The 21,606-nt window shown below is 38.1% G+C and overlaps 1 protein-coding gene and 1 long non-coding RNA gene across 2 annotated transcripts; one reads left to right on the top strand and one right to left on the bottom strand.

The window, feature by feature from the left end:
* The first annotated feature begins 9,474 nt into the window (after nucleotides 1-9,474).
* LOC133996518 (uncharacterized) lies at nucleotides 9,475-10,594 on the top strand. The gene is made up of 2 exons (XR_009927221.1): nucleotides 9,475-10,132; nucleotides 10,489-10,594. It is a non-coding gene; the product is annotated as an uncharacterized LOC133996518 (long non-coding RNA).
* On the bottom strand, nucleotides 9,670-19,792 carry LOC133996498 (C-type lectin domain family 4 member M-like). Its single transcript, XM_062436084.1, has 6 exons — nucleotides 19,540-19,792; nucleotides 17,358-17,486; nucleotides 16,948-17,124; nucleotides 16,237-16,466; nucleotides 15,953-16,068; nucleotides 9,670-11,091 (listed from the first exon to the last, which is right to left on the bottom strand). The coding sequence occupies exons 1-6, from the start codon at nucleotides 19,649-19,651 to the stop codon at nucleotides 10,911-10,913; spliced, it is 945 nt and encodes a 314-aa protein (XP_062292068.1). The 5' UTR covers nucleotides 19,652-19,792; the 3' UTR covers nucleotides 9,670-10,910.
* Between the last annotated feature and the right edge of the window lie 1,814 nt (nucleotides 19,793-21,606).

Below are 21,606 nucleotides of genomic sequence, written 5' to 3'. Positions count from 1 at the left end.
TGTACAGAGTGGGGATGGAGGGTAAGAGATCGATAGCAAGAAATACAGAAAGAAGGAAGGAAAGGAGCTAAAACTTAACTTGTAATCCCAGGACTGTGCAGCTGACTTTTAAAGCTCAGTGTAAGGGTTGAAATCAGTTTAAATTCCTCTTTTCACTTACTTAATCTGACATTACTTACTGATATTACTTTAATGTTGCATCAGAATTTTGGACTGTCTCTGCAAACTGTGAGATATGGAAAATGAGAAGAGTTTGCTGCCATCTCATCTCAGCCATTGTGACATCGGATCAGTGTCAGATTTTGAAGAGGAAACACAAGAACATGTTCAGGTTGCACTTAACTTTAACTTTGGGGGTGGGTGGGGGGCTGGTAAACTGGCAATGCAGAGGGACAGTTATTTTCAGTCCCCAACATTAAAAGTCAAGCAACAGCCAGAAAGCAAGAGTCAAGTGTCTCTAACATCGCCTTTGTTGTCTTTAAACATCTTTACAATCTGACCCTTGTTCCTTTTCTTTAAAGTAAATTTAATTCCACAAAATCTCTTCCTGCAGTATTCAGTATACGTGCCTAATACTCTGTAATTGGATACTGACGTCTGACTAATTTAACACCAATTACCTCTATGCACGACTCTGCAAGCCGACAAGGAACTCTTTCAAAACTACAACCTTCTTCTGCCAGAGACCACAGGGAAATATCACTGTTAATACTCATGAGGACAATTCACGATTATCATTTCAAATCTTCTTCATAGCCTCTTAATAGAAAAAAAAGACACATTTTTGAAAGTTGTAGGCCATGCATGATGAAAATCTTCAACCACTTCTTAATTAAAAGTTGTCTATGCAACACTACAGTTTGCAAGACAAAAAGAAAACCATTGAGAATCACTTATTTATCAAGTGATGATGAAAAACGTTTGCAGATTCCAGCTTCTCAAATTTGAGGATGTCCTGCTTGTCTCTATTTCATATCATTGAATTCAATATTTGGGGGGGTTTGGAAACACATCAAGCAATTTCAAGACCTTGGAAAGTTTTTATAGCCTTAACGATGAATCAATAAATAGAGACAATGATGAAATTATGAATCACTGATGGAAATAATCTTTACTTGTAGCCCTACATTTACTTTATGTCTTGAATAAAGAGGTCAAAGATCTGTTAAACAGCAGAGGTGAAGGTTGAGGATGTGGCAGGTAGCAGCTTGAACCTGTGACAGGATGCAGGGTGGAGGACATAGGAGAGGCGGTGATGAAGAGGGTGAAGGTGGAGGTTGCTACAGGGCTTTAAATCCCGGCAGGAGATCTTAAGGGAAGCTTTACCCGTCAAATCTTCTGTCATCCGATTACTGACTGCTCTTTACCTCGGGATCAGAGGGAGAGGGAGGGAGGGTGACGTAGACGGTGGGAGATGTTGGAGGGTCTGTTCAAGTCAAACGTCAGGCTACATGACATCCACCCCTCCTCTACTGTCCTGTGTGAAGGAAATGATGGTGTGTTTCTCTCTCCCACTCATACATATGTCTGCTGTATCCTGCACTTTCCAGAACTCAGATTGAAGTTTGCATCAGGAAGAAACAAAAGTGTCTACTGTAGAGAGAAACCTGCATGAGGTTGAGATCAGGATGCAGCTTACTACTGCCACACCTGAGGCACCAATCCTCTTTGGCAGCTTCCCTACAATCCAAAGATCACCTTAAAAGGGTTTTAGCAATCATTACTTTGGATGCAATCAAACACAGGATCGATAAATTATTGTATTGTGCAAAAGGAACCGACGCGTCATGATGCTCCTAAAAAGCATCAGCAGCTTTCTGCATAACTGCTGACTGCTTATTTTTAATAAATAACTTAAGACTGAACCTTAAAAGAAACTTCATGCTACAAAATCACTGCAAATGCACCAGCTGCAGCCACATTTCATGGCAAACATAAGTTTTCCATCAGTCTGGTCCAGTGTTGCACTTGGAAGCAAAAAAATCCATTTCCTGTTTTTTGAAATCTCACAAAACAATAATCCATTTCCTTCAGTGAAACCCTCACAAAGTAAGACGGTGCAGCTCCAACAGCAGAGGAAACACCTGTAGAGACAGCAGCATCAGACGCATTCAAGAAGAAACTCACCTTTCCACACAAAATGTGGTGCCTTCTCACTTCTTCTTCTGCACCTGTGCAGTTCCTGTCTCAGGACCCTCCGGCTCTTCGTTTTCCTTTGAGCTCGTTTAGATTCCACAATCCCAGGATGCAACCTGCTCGCTGGCTCCTCCGACGGCAGACTGATAGCAGCTTACTTGTGAAAAACTCTCTCTTTCTCTTTCCCTTCCTCCACACTGAAGAACAGATGAGGATTGGAGGGGATGAAGCAGATAAGGGATGAAGGGATAAAGCTCAAAGATGGAAATAGAGAGGGAACGAGAGAGAGAGAGAGAGAGAGAGAGAGAGAGAGAGAGAGAGAGAGAGAGAGAGAGAGAGAGAGAGAGAGAGAGAGAGAGAGAGGGAGGGAGCATGGCGAGAAGAGGTAGGTAAACCGATTGGAGGTAGAAAATCAGGTTATGAGGTCAAAAGCCGGCAGGTGAAGAAATGAAAGAACAAGACGGGAAGAGAAAGGCAACAGGTGGACATGAAATGTGAGAATATGAGAGTGGAGGAAAAAAGATTGTGGAGGTTTTAAAGAAAGAAATGACACCTGTTGCACAAACAAAAGAAGAAAGGACCACATGAACCGTGCAACTCATTAATTATGACTCTTGTTTCATGCTATGAACAAGAAGTTTCAATCAGTTTAAGGTTTTCAATAAAAGAACAAAGAAAAATATTTAAGTCAAATGAAAGTAAAAATCATATTTGGTCTCATTCCAACAACTTTTACACCTTTTAAAGACACAAATCAAGTAATTTACAACCTCTAATTCTTAAATTTGACACATTAATTAACTTCTGGTTTGATTTCCAGGAGACGTGATTGTTTCCAGTGTACTGCGACACAGTGAGGTGGCATAATATTCTGCTTCCTGGCATTGCAGCACATGTTTTTTGACGGTGATGAAGGAGAGGGGGGAATGATAGTCTGCAGCGGAGGTTGACAGGGGTGAAATGGTTTGTCAGAGCTAATGAGCTGAGCCCGGTTAATCAGGGTCTAATGGGATATCCTGGGACGGGCAATCTCGTTAGGGAATTAGAGCGGGTTGGCCTATATGTGCGTCACACCTGACACACAGCGACGGCAGGGAGGAAAAGTGGGATCAAGAGTCAGGAGTTTTTTCCTCAAAATGAGAATTTGAGAAACGTGAGCAGCCACTTCTAATCAATCAAAACTTTAAACTGATGATCGCACCTTCTAAAGAAGAACAACCGTGGAATCAAACATAGAGAAACAGAGACTAACGCTGGAGGGCAGATATATTTGGATACTGACAGACAAACAGTGTAAAGGAGGGAGGTTTGTGGTCGAACCACCACAGGAAGGAAAGCAGGTATTGGTCTTCCATCAGAGATCATCTCATTTGGTCCCGCCCCCCTTTACATCCTGTAATCTGATTTGTGGTTTGAGGAGAAGATTTCAATCCCCCCTTCCTCTAGGTATAGGTGGATACTGGGAACCTCCACATGTGTAATAATCTGATGTAATCACATATTAAACAGATCTCAAAATGAATGAATAGGTGATTTTTTCTCCTCCTCGTTCCCTTTTTTGTGTTGCAGAGTGAGGTCAGAGGTCAGGATCAGCTTCTCCAGAGCTGTTAAAGATCCAGTTCCTTACTTAAGAACACTTCAGCACAGTAAATTGGATGCATTAGTTTGGTGTTCCTACTAATGCACCATGCTATTCCTGCAACAGTTTTATCAATATCATAAACCTTTTACCACTACTGATGATCAAACATGCAATAACGGCAGTGAACACAATGCTGACATATCAATTTTGCAAACAGTTGTTTATTTCCACATCCAGAAGTTACTGATTATCAATCATTTGGAGTCATGTTTCTGTCCACCTGTTGAATGTAAGGCAAGGCAAGGCAGCTTTATTTATATAGCACATTTCATACCGAGGGGCAACTCAATGTAAAAATAAAGTCCAATATTCACTCTCTTTTAGCTCTGTTTTTTACTCTCTACCAACTGCTGAGAGAAATATCTGGCTCTTTGGCTGCTAAATGCTCGAATATGTTAACCAGCTAGTCTATGTCTGTTTGCTGTTTGGTGCTGAACATGTAGAGTACAGTGGCTTTTTTTTTTACAGTGTTTTTTAAATTTTTTTTAAAAACATCAGCCAAATAATTGTTCGTTGCAGGTGACTTCATTAAAACAAATAGTTGCTTGTTTTATCCGCCCAGCAGTTCCAAATCTAAATATATTCAATATATCTGGAATACAAGGAAATGCAGAATGTTTGTAAAGTGTCAAAAGTCTGCTAAATAATGAGCTGAAACTCACTATAAAGATCCATAAGATAAAGTTAATTTTTCTGGTATTAAATTAAATTGAACTGAATTATCAGCAGGATTAGAAGTGTTGAGGTTGATGATGTTTGCTCAACAAATCATTGACAATGGAAGTGATAAGAAGACTGTTGCAGTTCTGTGTTTAGGGCCAATAATTGACCTGTTTAGCCAACCGTAAAGCTTTCAAAAAGGAAAACTGAAATCATTTGATGAGCTTAATTGCCTCTGGTGGACAGCGTGCCAGTTTGTCGGCTTAAGATGTTAAAACACTTGGGAAATGTTTTCCTCTGTGCTCAGGCTCAGGTACAGTAGCATAGTTACTACAGCCTGGCTCTAAGCCACAATCCTCGTCCTCATTGGTTCAATATCCTGCTAATCCACAATTTACCGTCATGCATCATCTGTACATGCTGAGTTCAATTGATGGCCTCTTTCAGTTGGGACTTTCAGATTAAGCGTCACCTCGAGTCAGATCTTTTTTTAGTGTTTGATGCGACAGGTTTTGGCTCAGGTCTGGTGACGTCATACGCCGATCCCACTGTTACGCAACCATGGCTGGCCTGGTGGTTTGATGTCTGCAGGGTCCAATATGTGTTCTGACAAAGAGGTCTTAAGCAAGGCTCTGAACTCCTTCTTGCAATTCAACTTCATTTAACTTTCAGGCACTTTGCCTTGAAGTTTAGCTCATGTAATAAAACGCTCTTCCACCAATGTAGTAGACTATTTTTTTTAAGGTATCAAATATATGTTTTTTGTACCTTTACCTTCAGTGTATTTATGTGTGTGTGTGCTTTTTATGTTTAGGTTGTTTTTTTCAGTGTTTCCCCTTTTCCATTTCCACAAAAACAAAAACAAACAAACAAAACAACAAAGGTTGTGAGTTCAAATCCCAAAGCATTATGTCCCACAAGTTTCTCAATGCACAGTGTTCACATTAAAGTGCAATCATGAAATGTATGATTCTGCCCAGTTTTATACATGCAAACTTTTCTAAATTACACATATGACCAAACAGGTTCTTCTCTTACAAAAATGCAAAGATTAACGGACTTCACAGGTTTTCAAATCAGTTTTAAGTAAATAAAAATGTACACACAGTTTTCTTGCTGTAATGATTCCTCCTGTTCATACTGACCATTAGAAGATCCCTAAATAATACACTTACAATGGAAGTGATGGAGGCAAGAATCCACAGTCCTCCTTCTGTGCAAAAATGTATTAAAAGTTTCTTTGAAGCTAATATGAAGCTTACTGTATATTTAGTGCCAAATTCCCTGTTCTTGTTTCACTGCAGCTAAGCAGGAAATCACTGTTCATCAATATTTTACTACAAAAAGACTGCAAATGTGGCAGATATCCATTTTATTTGACTAACTCAGACTGCTGCAGCTTTGTATTATCTTCAGATCAACTTTTAACTTCTCGGTCAAAACAATCACTGTGGATTTTGTCCTCCATCACTTTACATTGAAAGCACATTTGAAGGAGATCTTTTAATAGTCAGTATGAACAGGAGGAATGATTACAGAGAGGAAAAACTCACTGTTCATATGGACACCTGACTGTTGTTTTAAGACCGGCATGAAAAATCATGAACTTATCCTTTAAACTAATGTCTTCATTAATCATTTACTGAGGAGCTTCTTCCTTTAGCAGGGAGTTTCTATCTTGTTCTAGGTTGCCATTTTTTGCACAAGATCCACTGTTTCTATATCTATAAGTCTTTTTAAACTCTGAAATTCAGATGCACATGTTTTGCATTTCTTTAAGCACTGATATGGCCTCATTATCATTAGAGATCTTATTTAATACCAATAAAACATGCTAGAAAACATTCTTGGTAATGATTTTACCTTGTTCACGGTCTCAGGCTTTAATTTATGCTGTTTACTCTTAAATTTAACTGTGTCTTACATCTCAGCATTTTTTTTTCTTCACATCAACACACAGAGCAGAGAGCCAGTGTATTTCTCCTTCCCTCCCTCTCTCGCTCTCGGTAAGTCTTGGCCTGTAATCCGGGGTAATGAACTGTGACAGAAGAGGGCTTGCTGACTTCCTGATAACTCCCTGTGGTAACGAGCTCAGGAGGGAAGCAGGACTCGACAAAAACCCCCCTCTACCACCTTCGGCTTCTGCAATTCAGGGACGATCTTAGCCCACTTTGAGAGGACAGGAAGTAGAGGAGGTGACACAGGCTGACAGAAAGTAGGTCTGTCAGCTCAGAGGAGAAGAAATGACACATCATGGAGGGGCTTTGATTTTATGCAGCTCATCTAAACAATGAGCTGCATAAGTTGGACGATTGAGAATGAAGAGATGAAAAGCTACATTTGTCAGATAATTAGTCAAAAAATGTATAATTAAAATGTCAGAGTTTCAAAATATTAACTATTTTTAATCTTATTCTCAAAGATGACTTTTTCCATTGATTTCTGATATAATCTCTCATAAATTCATTTAGTTTTTTATTGTTAAAGGCCTGACTTAAATTAAATGTGAGATAAACTCCAATTTTTACTGTTCTCAAAGGCTGAGTATCAAAATACCTCAAAGCCTGATTTAAAAAAACAACTGAATCATACATGAAAGGAACATTTTCTACTTTTATGGACCAAAACTTGTCTAAAAATTCTCCAGGAATAAATATCTCACATTTATTCATCATGACGAATTTAGAAATGTACTTTAGTCACTCTCCATTTGTGAGGCCTCCGTCCTCCCATGTAGTAAACCTATTGACCATACATTGCTTGTGCTAGTGGCGCCACCTGCTGGACAACAACAACAACAACAAGACTGAGAAGACATATTACAGACAACAAGAGTCACATTACATTTAAAATAATCATTAATAATGTCCTTTTAAAGCTGCACAATTACATTTTTTGGCCACTTGGGGGCAGCGATAGTAATATATGATCACCTTATAAAGTTGATAATGTCAGACCCCAAATACAGAGACTGGTTGAGCAAACAACTGAATACAAGACACAACTGAACCAAACAGAGCAAACATAACAGGACAGACTGAACAGAGGATCCAACAAAGCTGAACTTCAACACAAGACATAAATACAGAAAGTGCTAATAAGGGAATGATTAATTTACAAGGGCAGGCTGGGAGTTGACTGATTGGAAATATACTTGGAGCAGAGCAGGACTGATGAGGCTAATACAGGGCAGGTGTGGAGATAACAGCAGACTGGGGAAACGAACATGATGCTGGGCAGGTGTGGAGGGAAAATCTGGAACACAAAATTCTTAACACAACCCAGAATACATTTAAACGTCCAAGAAACACATATGGATATGGATAAACCCAAATACACAACGCCATAAGCTATGCAAGGCAGTTCTTCAAACCAACGACTGAAACAGTATAAACAAGCAAAACCAAAATGACCAAAAGGACTGAACGACAAAAGAAGAACACAGGAAACCAAGAAATCAAACACATGGTACAAAAACCATGAGACTATATGACAGATACAGCCAACTCATGAGTCATGTTTAGTCATGTTTCTGTTCATACGATGTGTTTAACCCTTTAATGCATAGTGGTCCCTACATTGGACAGCTATTCAAAAGCAGTTTTTCTTACATATACATGGATTTTGATGGCATAGTTGCACTTGGACAGTAATGCATCATCCCATACACCACTATTTCATCTGCAGTAACTTTTTTGGATGTAAATCAGGTGATTTACGTTATTATAATGTAATGTAATGTGATGAAAAACTAATATAAATATTTCTTTCATGCCTAAAGAGAAGGGAGAAATAAGAAACGTAACCCTTACATACTGTTCAGGGTCTAATTTGACCCAGTTTTATGTTTAAAAGAAGGAAAAAACACCCTTAAAAAATAGCAATTTAGCCAGAAATGTGATGACTTATCCTATCCTATCCGAATATACAAAAATGGAAAAAAATTCAACATTTTTGTGCAGCTAATACACATTTATGTTCAGTGTTTGACCCATATTTATCCAAAAAAAATCAAAAACCACTGTACAAAACAACTATTTATTCACATTTAATGTAATTAATTGAAATTATGTAACATTGAACCAGTATGTGATTTTGATGTTTTTTCTCAATCAACAAAAAGCATAAAAACTGAAGAATATACTCTCTCTGCTCTATTATGTATAGAGATATAAGGAAGATATTGTGAAATGCCAGAATATGAGTAGTATGTAAGGGTTAAGAAAAAAATCCTGACTGAGATTATCATAATTCATCCGAGAAAGGGTTAAATCTAAGCTCCAGTTTGGTCTCCACCAACTCCACTGCTGTGAGCTGGGAGACTGAATAAAAACAGCAAAGTTGTAAAACCACAATGACAGACAATGAAAGATGCTAATATGTCATCTGACCTCTTGTTAATAACTGATTAGTAATTACAGCGTGAGGTGTTCAGGGCACGTCCCACCGGTAGGAGACCCCGGGGAAGACCCAGGACACGCTGGAGAGACTATGTCTCTCGGCTGGCCTGGGAACGCCTCGGGATCCCCCGGGAAGAGCTGGACGAAGTGGCTGGGGAGAGGGAAGTCTGGGTTTCCCTGCTTAGGCTGCTGCCCCCGCGACCCGACCCCGGATAAGCGGAAAGAAGATGGATGGATGGATGGATAGTAATTACAGCAGCTTTAAGTAGACGACATACATCATAAGTAATAGGTTTTATGAAGTGTGAAGAAGTACGTGAGGTGAGACATTAAGATACAAAACAATTGTCTTTATTATTTATTTACAAGATCCACAGGATACATAAATTCTGCATAAATTCTACATATTTGATTTGTGACGCAGTAAAAACGACTCAATCAACTGAGCAAATACAAAAGTCGGAAGAGTGCATATAATCAGAATCAGATCATTCATTCAATTGATTCATTCTCGATGATTTCACGACAATAAATCGTATCGTATATAATCATAACACGTAATTAACATAATGATATTTGTTTCACGCACTGGTCAAAATCTAATCATTTACATTCAGTATCATTAAAAAGTAAAAAAGAGTCAATAAAATATGAATAGTTCTCTTGAATCAATAAATCTATACATTCCTTAACAAAATCATGTAAAAATTAATAATAGCCTATTAATGTAATTTTAGGCACAGATGCACTTTAGCACCATAACTATGTAACACCTTTGGTCCCGTACAGCCGTAGAAGCACCACAGTCCTGCTGTGAAGTGACTCATCTGAGGATTATGAAACATTGCAATGGCACCTTTTTACATACAAGCCATTGCATTACAGATGATTTATTATTAGTGCAAAAGTAAAATGAAAACATGCATGCAAGAGGAAAGAAGATGTATGAATAGAAGGTGGAAGTACGTTTATGGCTCTGACTGGTGTCTGGCGTGCAGGGAAACAAATGGAATAAATACAGATGTAATGTGACTTAAACTGCTATATGATGAAGTACAAACTGTCTTTCCTTCCTTTTCATGTCTATGTGGAAAAGGGACTAATCCCAGCATCGTCAACATTTACTTTTGACACATGACATCGTGATGCTCTCCTATGTCCAGCCAGTTTGAGAGAAAATGCCTGCGTGAAATATTTGTTTATATTATTGCTTTAAAATGTTATGGCTTTTAAGATTTGTGTAAATTGTGGACGTAATGTACAGTTATAATTGACACGTGTTGCAAAAAGCAATGTAAGCTACTAAATGAGGTTTGCATCTATTGTCTTAAAATGTGTCTTTTTTTAAAATCACAATTTTGTGTTATTTCTGAGCGATTTCATTATACTATTACTAAAACATATAAAAATGTGTAAAAAAAGGTTTAAAAAATCAGTATGAATAATTCAGATTTAAAAAAGTGATTTTCAATAACTGCTTTATAGATGCCTTTTTTCATTTTGTGACTGTAAACTCATCTTAATATATCACTTTTAAACATGTTTATGCTTGTGTGCATCTTCTGGACAGAGCTGAAAATTCACAAAAATGTCTGAAATATTATATATTAGACGTAATGTACAGTTATAATTGAAACGTGTTGCAAAAAGCAAGGTAGGCTCCTAAATGAGGTTTGGTAAAATCACAATTTTGTGTTATTTCTGAGCGATTTCATTATAATATTACAAAAACAAATAAAATGTGTAAAATCAGTTTTCAGTTAAAAAACCCTGTAAATTCATCTTAATATCTCACTTTTAAACATGTTTGTGCTTGTGTGCATCTTCTGGACAGAGCTGACCATTCACAAAAATGTCTAAAATACTATATATTCATTTAATGTATTATGTCTGAAGTTCTTCCTGTAATGGGTTAGCTTCAATATCTGACGTCAACATGGGAATTCAAATTTAAGTTGGATTTATTGCTAAGAGAATATCTGTCCCAGTTTTTAAGGGAAAATGAAGAGATAGTCTTTTTTATTTTATTGCCGGTTGGCTGGTTCCTTGTGTTTGTCTCAGATGTTGATGTCTCAGTGTGACATGGAGGCGCTGGAGCTGGGGACCATCTCCTTCTCACAGATAAAAGGCAAAGACATGCTACAAGGGGCGTCGTACCAGCTCCGTATCGCCACTCGTGTCAACACGTCTGTTTTAATCATGTAACCACAGTCCTCCTGGTTGTGGTTGTTGGGCTCGCCGTACTCCCAGAAACTACAGAAAAGGAAGAGGAACAACAGAAACAGAAAGTACATTAAGGATTTGATGCAAAGACGTGCCATTTAGGACAGTATCACAACATTATTTCAATATAATCTTTAGATAATGTAATATTAAAACATACTTTACTGACTCAATATCTCAGTCACTACAAAATGTGCTTTGTTTTAACCCAAGGAAGGGAGGAAGAAGGAAGGAAGGAAAAGAGGGGAGAGAGGAAGGAAGGAAGGGAGGAAGAAGGAAGGAAGGAAAAGAGGGGAGGGAGGAAGGAAGGAAGGAAAGGACGGAGGTACGAAGGTAGGAAGAAGGAAGGAAAGGAGGGAGGAAGGGAGGAAAAAGGAAGGAAAGGAGGGAGGGACAAAGGAAGGAAGAAGGAAGGAGAAAGGAAGGGAGGAAAGGAAAGAAGGAAGGGAGGAAGGAAAGGAAGGAAGGACAGAGGAAAGAAGGAAGGGAGGAAGGTAGGGGGAGGAAAGAAAGAGAGAAGGAGGGAGGGAGGAAGGAAGGAAGGAAAGGAAGGAAGGAAGGAGGGAAGTAAACAAGGAAGGGAGGAAAGAGAGAGGAAGGAAAGAAAGAGAGAAGGAGGGAGGGAGGAAGGACAGACGGAAGGAAAGAAGGGAGGAAAGAAGGAACAGTCAAAACAGACGGGGTCAATTTGACCCGAGAGGACGACACAAAGGTTAAGATATTTTCGACAAATCAAGAGAAGAAAGCAAAGACTAATAACAGCGATCACATTTACAGTCTCCGGAGAGTAGTTCAGTGTAAGGCAGACACCACTGAGCATGTGCAGGAACACGGTTCAGTTTGCAGAGCTTCACCAGCTTGTTGTGCGACATATATCACTACCTCTGGACTTTGCACTAAGTTCTTTAAGAAATGTACAATATAGTTTAAAAGGCAGGAGATTGTTATTGGTAGTAAAACAAGCTAGCGAATCCAGCTACACTGAACTAGTCCTGAGCCTTAACATGTGTTTGCTGATATCAGCCTTTAGAGCCATTTCTAAACAAACTACTGTGACTATAATCTTTATGATGAAGGATTGGTTGACATCGATTGTGAATAGTTTCTGGACAACAATGGAGGTCTATGGCACAGAAGAATAAGATATATCAGACTTCGGACACATATTCATCATTGGTTGGTGACAATAAGAAAAATATAGAAAATCACCAGAGTTAGACTTTGAGTTTAGCAGATCAAATAAGGAATAAATCAAACTTGTTGGTACAGCTATGGCTCTTTTTGTAAAGTTCTGACAAACAAGGTATTTGGTCATGTAAGTATGAGAACATGTTAAATGAAATGTTCATCATCTACAATCACTGAACACTACAGACAATAAAGAGATCTTCATTTTAATTCAACACTTCGTCTTCGTCCGGTTAGGCGGTCTAGTGAGTCAGTGCATAAATGGACTAAAGTCGAATATTAGAGGAAACAACCAGGAACATCTGAGCAGAGCCATGACTCAGGACACAACAACTCAGCAGGAAAAGAGGAAGGGAAGGAATGAGAGGGCAAATGAGGAATAAGGAAACGTTAGTCACCGACAAACTATTTGAAAATAAGGAAGAGAAATCAGATGGTTATTAGAAATTCTGTTGAGTTGACACAAAACAGGAAATCAACATCGAAGAAAAAAGGAATATGAAATATTGTTATGATGCAGATGGGAGAAAAATTGCAGCAACTTAAAGACAGAGGCCAAAATATTAACGTAATGAAGATGACCTACAGTAGAATGAGTGTTTCCACAGTTCTGTCTTTGGTTGTGACACATTTGTTTTTCATTTGAGATAAGAGGTCAGCTGCTGCAGTCACATAACACTGCTCTGAGCTGCTGTTTGCAGCGAGGGCAAGCAGACGTGAGCCTGGCCTCCCTCCAGCTGTTATCATACATCTGGAAGTCGAACCTTTAACTCTTAAAAGGCGACCTCCATAGGTGATTTTGGGTTGTCTGAGATGAAGGGTTGACAATTATATCCAAAAGCACGTCTAGTCAAACCGACAGCTACTTTGGACGTTTAAAACCCAAATGATCACATTGTGACTGCTGCTATGACCTGCCACGAGAAACACAACACTACAAACCCGAATCAGAAGACGAAAAATAAACTGCACTGTAAAAATTAGTATTGTAATTTCACAATAAATGACTGGCTAATAATTGCAGTAAATTCACATTGGTATACTGTAATTATTTTACAGCAATTTACATGAAAATCACAGTAATGTATTGTGTTTCTACAGAAAACCAGACAATATTACTGTGTTTTAATGTAAAATTACAATATGATACTGTAATTATTATCTGAAATGACTGTAAATTTACAACAATTCACAGTAATATCACAGCAATGTATTTTGTTTTCACCTTAACCACAAAATTACTGTAAATCTACAATATTTTATGGCTAAATTACTGTATGGTGCTGTACCCTTATCGTAGTAATTACTTGCAATTACCATTAAATTCAAATTCACTGCAGCCTACTGCAAAAATTAAGAATAATTACCTGCCATGCATCGCAAAAGTGTGATTGCGGTAGTTTTTTTGTAAGAATTTAAAAAACCTGGTGATTGTTAACAGTGTGGCTGCCGTGACGTTTCGCAAGTACTCGTTCTCCTTAATACAGTCACAGCAAATAAAAATCAAAACGACGGAGGTGAAGTGAAAAAGATGTTAGTGCGACTTTGCTGCATCTTCAAAACCTCAGAGCTGCAGATGGATGATGCGAGCTGATGTCTCTGCTTTCATATATTTTTATTTACACAGTGGCGCCATGATTCACCACACATTAATGTGCAGTGTGGTTTAAAAAGGGGCCCAACAACAAACTTTTTGCCTGTAGGAGGCTCATTCTGCCACAACTCTGGAGGAATTAATCACATCAGTTTCCTGGTCTTTGTGTTCCAGGAAGGGAGCTCACTGAAACACTTACAGAAACCAGGATTATTGAAAGTCTGTTATTGTGGAAACTAATTTCCTCAAATTAACCAATCACAGGCACTTTTTAGAGCCTGGGGGCCAAGTTATTACTGTTCATCTGGGGAACATGAATATGTGAACCAAATGTCATCTATCTATCTGTCTACAAACAAGACATCCCCAAGCAACTGTAATAGATGTACCAGCACTTTGATTTACTTATTAATTTAGGCTATATAATGTATTTCAATTGGAAGCACCAATAGTTACTAAACACTATTGGTGTGACAACATTGTGGTTATGTTCAGGTTGGGTTTAGGCACAAAACCCACTTTGTTAGAGTTAGAGAAGGATCATGGTTTGGGTTAAATCGATCTCTTGAAACGTGGATGGAAACAGGAAGAGAAGTCCAGCTAATGCCACGGTTAAATTGATGACCTTAAATAGACGTCACCAGTCTCACAGCATCTACTTCAGACACTGTGGGAGTTGTATAGAAGTCTATATTACTACACTAGACAAAGCATCTGTATTTGACGAGTTAGGAGTGAGAACGGGCTGTATCACCACCAATCCATCTAATAATTGTTGAGATATTTCAGTCTGGACCAAAATGGTAGACTGACCAATACGGCCATTCCTGCTACTTCAGCAACTTTAGTTCCTGTTTCAGTCAATACAAAAAAAAAGTACCTGCACCCAATGCATGATACAGAGTTTGCACATGTTTTTCTACCATTTCCTTTTTTTTCTCTGTGCTTGTTGAAACTTTCACTCTAGCTGACCTTCTCCTTCTCCTCATTTGGCCTCATTCACTGTAAACCTGGCCAATAACTATCAATGTGCATCACGCAGGCAACAGAAGAAAACCTCTGCCAAAACCTGTTGGTGTGCAAGAGGTCAATGTTCAATAGCCCTCATGAAGTCCAAAAGTCAATCAAACCGTGTGTTTGTTCAAATATGTGTGTTTCACAGATATTCTGTTTGGGTAGAAGTGAGCTCTGACTAAATTTGCCTACCCATCTGTATGTTGTGCTCTATGTGCACTTTTTAATAAAAAATTTGGTACATATAAGTGGATAAGAAGCATTTAAAATTGACAGCGCTAACTTTGGGTCATGTTCAATCTGGAGCACTCAAGAGTTGCAACACAAAAAGAAGTTACATCCAAAAACGTGAGATATTTCTCAGGCTCTGCTACAACTAAACTGTAACTGATGATGTTGCCCCTCACAGGAGCCTGAGATGGATTAAATTACAATTAAATTTGGTAACCTAAAAGACCAGAAGTCCTTGGTATCCCCTCTGTTCAGATCTGATTACCTTGAATTTTATCCCCTGGATTTGGCTGACTTGAATTTTTAGATCTCAATTGAGCTGACTGGGATGGAGCAACTTGAATATATATTTTTAATATTAGGCACATTAATTATCTTAATGAATTTGGGAATCCATAAATACATATACAGTACCATTCAAAAGTGTGGACACACTTTCTCATTGATGTGAATGGGAAAGTGTGTCCAAACTTTTGACTGGTACAGTATATGGGAAATTACATTTTTACAATTTTAAAGCACTTACTAGTTTGGTTCCCCAGTATATTTCTGACTTCATTCCAGTCCCATCTCTCAGGTCATGAGGTGGTGTTTTTTTTTAACCTTTTCTACCAGATCCAGATGTGGTGAAGGTACTTTTAGATACTCTGGAACAAACTGACTACTTGTGCTAAATTAAAAAAAAAAAAAAAAAAAGCCTTGCCACCCAGTTCCTGCAAAAAGTATCTCAATCACAACACTTTTTGTATGTATTCTCAAATTCTGTTCTGTTTTCAAAATGAAAATAAATTAACTGCAGGATAGTATGCAGTTTGGTTTTGAATGTGTTAGGACGAAGATAAAACATAAAAGAAGAGAACCTACGTTCCAACCACCGGGGTGCCATCGACCCATTTCCAATCATCCTCTGCGTGTTCGTCAGTGATTCCAAACCAGAAGGCGTTCCAGTAAGCTCTGGGAAGAAGATCCCATATGAATGTCTGAAAGGAAATATTAAAATAGGAAAAAAAAGAGATTACAACCCTATTTCCAGATGATGATTTTGATGATTCGGGTGGATTTTAAAGTCTTTCTACAATCTCTACATCTCTCTCAAATGACTACTAAGGTACAGTTAAGGTTTGGGAAACATGGGGACTGTATTGTACCTGCTCCTCAGCTGTGTGAATGATGGCCAGGTGACCTCCTTTTTTCTGGCAGCGAGTCTCACTACCTGACCAAGTGGACCGCTCTCTACTGGAGATGAAGTAACAGCTGTTGCCAAAGCGGTGCCAGCCTGTCGGACAGACAATAGATGACGTTGATGTTGACGTTGATGTTGACGTTGATTTTGACGTTGGCGTTGACACCTTCACTGTCGGTCTGACAACTTGAGGAGCTGAACACACACAGGAAGAAAGACACCAACAAAGGAAAAAGTGACATTAAGCACACACATATCCAAACTAAGACTGGGCAATAATTTAGTATTTCATATTTTTGATCTTTATCTTTATCACAAAGCCTGGCTCAGTTGTATTGTCATTTTAAAAAAGGGCATAAAACATTCTTTAAATGAGATCGGAAAAATCTAAGGAACAGATTAGTTGTTGCAGGAAAAAATTTAAAAATAGGTATATCCTGAATATAATATGCAAAAGACATCGTGGTGTCCAGTCCACCAAACACCAGCTACATTATAAAGTGGCAGAACATTGCAATCTCATTAAAAGCAATTCAGTGTCTTTACTTCACAGCGTTGACTCAAATGCACTTTACCCCCATACAGTAGCACTACAATATAGGTGCAAAAAGTTGACACATATGTGACCTAAAGCACGCTCCCATGTACCAATATGCAGTATTTATATGTCGTCTACCTGTAGTGGCAATCTTGGCATCCAGTTTGGCCAGCAGCTCGCCCTTTTCTTTCTGTAGCTGGGCTTTCTCCTGCTGCAGTTTGCTGATGGTGGCGATCAGATCCGACATATTTGCCCCCTGCTTCTGCTTCTGCAACTCTGAGGTCGCTTCACCGCCGCCTTGTGGTTTGCTTTTATCTGTGCATATGAGGAGTAATATACCTGTAAGTTACTAGATACAGTATATGTCATTGTCTGCTCAGAGCCCATAAATGTGTACACTTCAGTTTTTGTATGGATTAAACAAATTAAGTATTATACGTTGATCATTGAGCTTTGGAGCTGCTGGGATTTGGTATGTTTAATTGGACAGAATGAATGTTGTTGAGCAATGAATGAAAGAAATAAGTATAAGTCAGTTGTGTACTCACAGTGTGCAGTGACGGCTATGATGGAGATCAGCAGGACGACACAGAGCGTAGCCAGGCAGATGGTGGCGAGTCGGTAGGGACCCGGGGCCTTCGCACCCAGGTTCAGTTTGACTGGAGACACTGGGTGAGCTGGAGGAGGTGAGAGGGGAGGATTTTAATTGAGTTTATAAGCAATGTTTTCTTCTTTATGTCTGTTTTTGGTTGGTGCTGACAAATAAAATATCTGACAAACTGAGGCACGTCATCAGGGGTGCTATAAGGGGGTGAAAAGTTAGGATGATTCTAAAAATAAAATTGGAACCCTAAAAATATGTTGGAACATTAGTTATAAAAAATAAAAAAAGAACTTATAATCATTACTATATATTAATGCAATATTTTATTTTCAATATATTCATTCAACTAACACTTTGATTTTCTTGTGTCTGGCAAGAATTAACCATCCAAAGCCTCTGTACAACCCAAACAAACCCCCACTCTATTTACATGAAATGGTTCAGTCCTGCCTCCTGTCTCCTATTTTAACAGCTTGATATCAATAAATATTGAGAGTTGCAAGTCTTCACAGGTAGAGGTGTGGTTACAGAAATTGAAAATGGTTGAGGATGTCTGTGTGTGTTGGTGGGGTCCAATGTGATATCAATTCATGGGGCTCAAAATCCCTGGCTGCGCCTCTGCACGTCATCATATTAATGCAAAAATCATATAATAATGCCATAGTGTAATAAAGCAGAACTGCTTAGTCAGACGACAAGGTGAGTAATACCGATTGCAACCATGTACTGTCACTTTTAAGGAACTGAAACTGCTGATGAAGAATTACATAACGCATTCATTACATTACATAACTTACACTGACCTTTTTTTCCACAAAGGAATCAGTTTTGCTCTGTTCAGACTTGTAAAAGTCAAACATGTCAAAACAGTGTCTGGGATGTGGGAACTCTCAAATCCCTCGCAGGCGGCAATGCAATTATCAAATAAAGCATACTGAGTGAGTAAAATCATTTTGGTTTGTTTAGGACGTGATGCAGCGAATATCAAGCTATAAGATTTATTCCCACACAGATTCAGGAATTTCTTCTTCCTTTTATTATTATTTACATTTTATCTTCTGCGTAGTTATGACCTCTGCTCATTTTCAGAGATATATGAATGCATTTTGTCTGTGATTTCTACCAATTGTCTGATTTTAATATCAATAAATCTGACATTAGAAGAGTCCAAATCCTATGGAGTCAAGACAACACTCATTCCATATCATTTTATAATGATGATTGTGAGGATTTGCTGCTTTTTTACAAAATCCTTTTTGTTTAGTACCTCTAATTATGGACTGTATTTTTGGCAAAACAAATAATTTGAAGATGTCACCTTTGCTCTTGTAAATTGTGTTACTTTTCTTTTACCTATCTGTTAAGTGAAAAATATTGATGTTAAAGCCCTACAGGTATTAATATCCAATCATGAGTAGAAACTGTGGAGTTGCTTTCCACACTAGCCTGTTGAACTCAATTCAGGTTTTCCTTCTTCCTTCCTTCTCTGCATGCCTAAAATATAATTGATTGTACTGATTTGGCTATCGACATGAATAATTATCCTACTGAAACAACTGCTCAATTCATCTGTAGTCGTTTCCAGCTGCTCAAATGTGAGGATTTGCAGCTTTTTCATATCGTGTAAATTAAATACCTTTGGATTTTGGACTGATGTTCAGACACAATTGATTGATTTTAAATTAAAAATGTTCAATCAACCTGCCCAGGTGGAAAATAGCAACTTGCTAAAAACCCGGTGCAATGCATCTCTCCTTGTTTTATACAGGGTTAATGTTTTAACCCTAAAAAAATAAATGAAATGGAAAAACCCCGTTTTAATGTTTAAAAAACTGCGAATGGCGTTTATCACTCTTTACTGACGTTTTTGATTAATCAGAAATGATGAATATTGTTGGTTGCAGCTCTAAAAAACACAACAGGGGCATTGCATTGATATGAGCATAACGATTTGTTGTTGTCTGACTGTGTTTGGATTCGTGAGGTGAATCCAATATTAAAATTGTGCCTTAATTGCGTAAAACAGCGAACATGACGGCTATAAAAGTCAATACAAAAACACTGGGATAAAACAAACAAGTGTTTTTTTTTTAAATAATCCTCGAAGACGCAACAGTTGTATTTACCTCTGTGTCCCACATCTGGGCTGCGGTGGTTGTAGTCATACGCCACAGGCTCGTCGTCTATCAGTTTGGAGTAAAACCCCTCAGTGGCCAAGGAGCCGCCGGTGGTCGACATGTCAGCGGTGGATGAAGAAAAGTTGTCAAAAGTGTCAATGAAGAATGAGGTTGACTTGTAATACTCAAACCAATGCACCTCCTCCTCAGTTTCAAGCCGCCTCCTTCCCGTCACTGGAGTCAGGTATCACAAAGTGCTTACTGTAAATGCGTCACGATCGTGGATTCAAAACAGATGGCCACACAGCGATCTAGTGCTGCTGTGTTTACTGGTTTACTATGAGAGTTCACATGTAACAATAAAACACATCACAACATATTTATAAAGGTGCCTCTTGCCATCAAACTCCGTGTTTTTCTGATGGATCATTCTCCACAGCTGGAAAAGATCAGCAACATCTGCATACAATAACATAACAACTGGATGAATGCATGGACCTTGATGTTCCTACTGCATTAATAACACTATCAGTATCAGTACAGCACTGACAGTGTGAATGCCAGTGTTTTCTTTGTATTGGTGTTGTCACTTATGTTGATGTCTTTGGCCTGTTTGTTGTGTAATCTGTTGTTTACTGTGACTTTGGTGCTTAAATAGTTTTTATATGTGGGTCAATGACGTATAAGGATTTACAACAACTCAATTTTAGAATAATAAAAACAAGCATATCTAATGCAGTAGTTCAAACATTCAGAATCCTGGTACCTGAAAATTCATATTACAATTTGAAAGTGATTTTAGTGGGTTTTTCAAGATTAATTGGCACTGGCCTTAAAAAAAGTCATGTGGTGCGACCATGATTCATCTTCTAATATCTTATTTAAATAAAAGATCATCATTTACAAAAAATTAAAAAACACTTTATATTAAAGTGTTTGGAAACAAAGTATTTGCATTTTTAAAACTTTAAAACTTGTAAAAAAAGATGTGAAGCGTGTCAAGTAAATTAATTTATTTCAAGATGAATCATGGTCGCACCACATGACTTTTTTTAAGGCCAGTGCCAATTAATCTTGAAACCCCCCCACTAAAATCACTTAATTTCAAATGTATAATATGGATCTTCAGGTACACAACATTCTGAATGTTTGAACTACTGCATTAGATATGCTTGTTTTTATTATTCTACAATTGAGTTGTTGCAAATCCTTATACGTCATTGACCCATGTACTATAGTCAGGGTGTTCTTGTAAAAAAAAAAAAAAAAAGAGCTTGCTCCCTGTTTAAATAAAGGTGTTTAAATAAAGGTTAGCCTACAGGGGAATCATAAGCACAACTCTACAGATGTAGAATTGTAACATATAACAGGGACAGTGTAAAAATAGATAAAAATAACACAAAATCTGACCAAACCTAATTTTATAACTGGCAAAAGAGTGGGGCTAAAGCTGCATGCTAAAGGTCAGCAGAAGACATACAGAAAAAGCACTGTTTTTGTATTTCAGTGTAGATCTGGTTAGTCTTGGATTACGGAAACATGAGGTCAGACTCTTACATGTTCATTAATGTGTAAACTTCCCAGAAATCAGTACAGAGCAGCAATTTGAAAACGACAGAGGAAGAAAAATAAACAGCACGAGGGGTTTATTTTGTGGATGTGCTAGTTATGAGCAGAGTTCTTGGTTAAATGTGGACTTAGGACATTGGTGATATTTCACAACTCCACAAAAACACAAGGACAAACAAGACTGAATGGGGCTCGTGTTTGTGAAGTTGCATCACTTTCATGACTCAAATATACATATACATACAGAAACGCTTCTAAATGAACGCTACAATATGAAGGACAAAATAGGAATTCAGTAAAATTGACATAACTCCTGCTCTAAACTTATTTACTTAGCTTATTTCAACCTTCACTTATAATATTCCCAGGATTTTCTTTCACTGTAACACACGACTGTTATAACTGTAATTGTAAGCTCAGGTTTTATTAATATAAATGGTTGCTTGGCAGATATAAATGGTTGCTTGCTGCCTCAGAAACAGGTACTGTACAGTAGTGGTGCAAGGC

The sequence above is a fragment of the Scomber scombrus genome, chromosome 16, assembly GCF_963691925.1.
Source record: "Scomber scombrus chromosome 16, fScoSco1.1, whole genome shotgun sequence".
NCBI classification, from domain to species: domain Eukaryota; kingdom Metazoa; phylum Chordata; class Actinopteri; order Scombriformes; family Scombridae; genus Scomber; species Scomber scombrus.
Note: the sequence above shows the minus strand (reverse complement) of the source record. Positions and strands in the feature narration are given on the sequence as shown.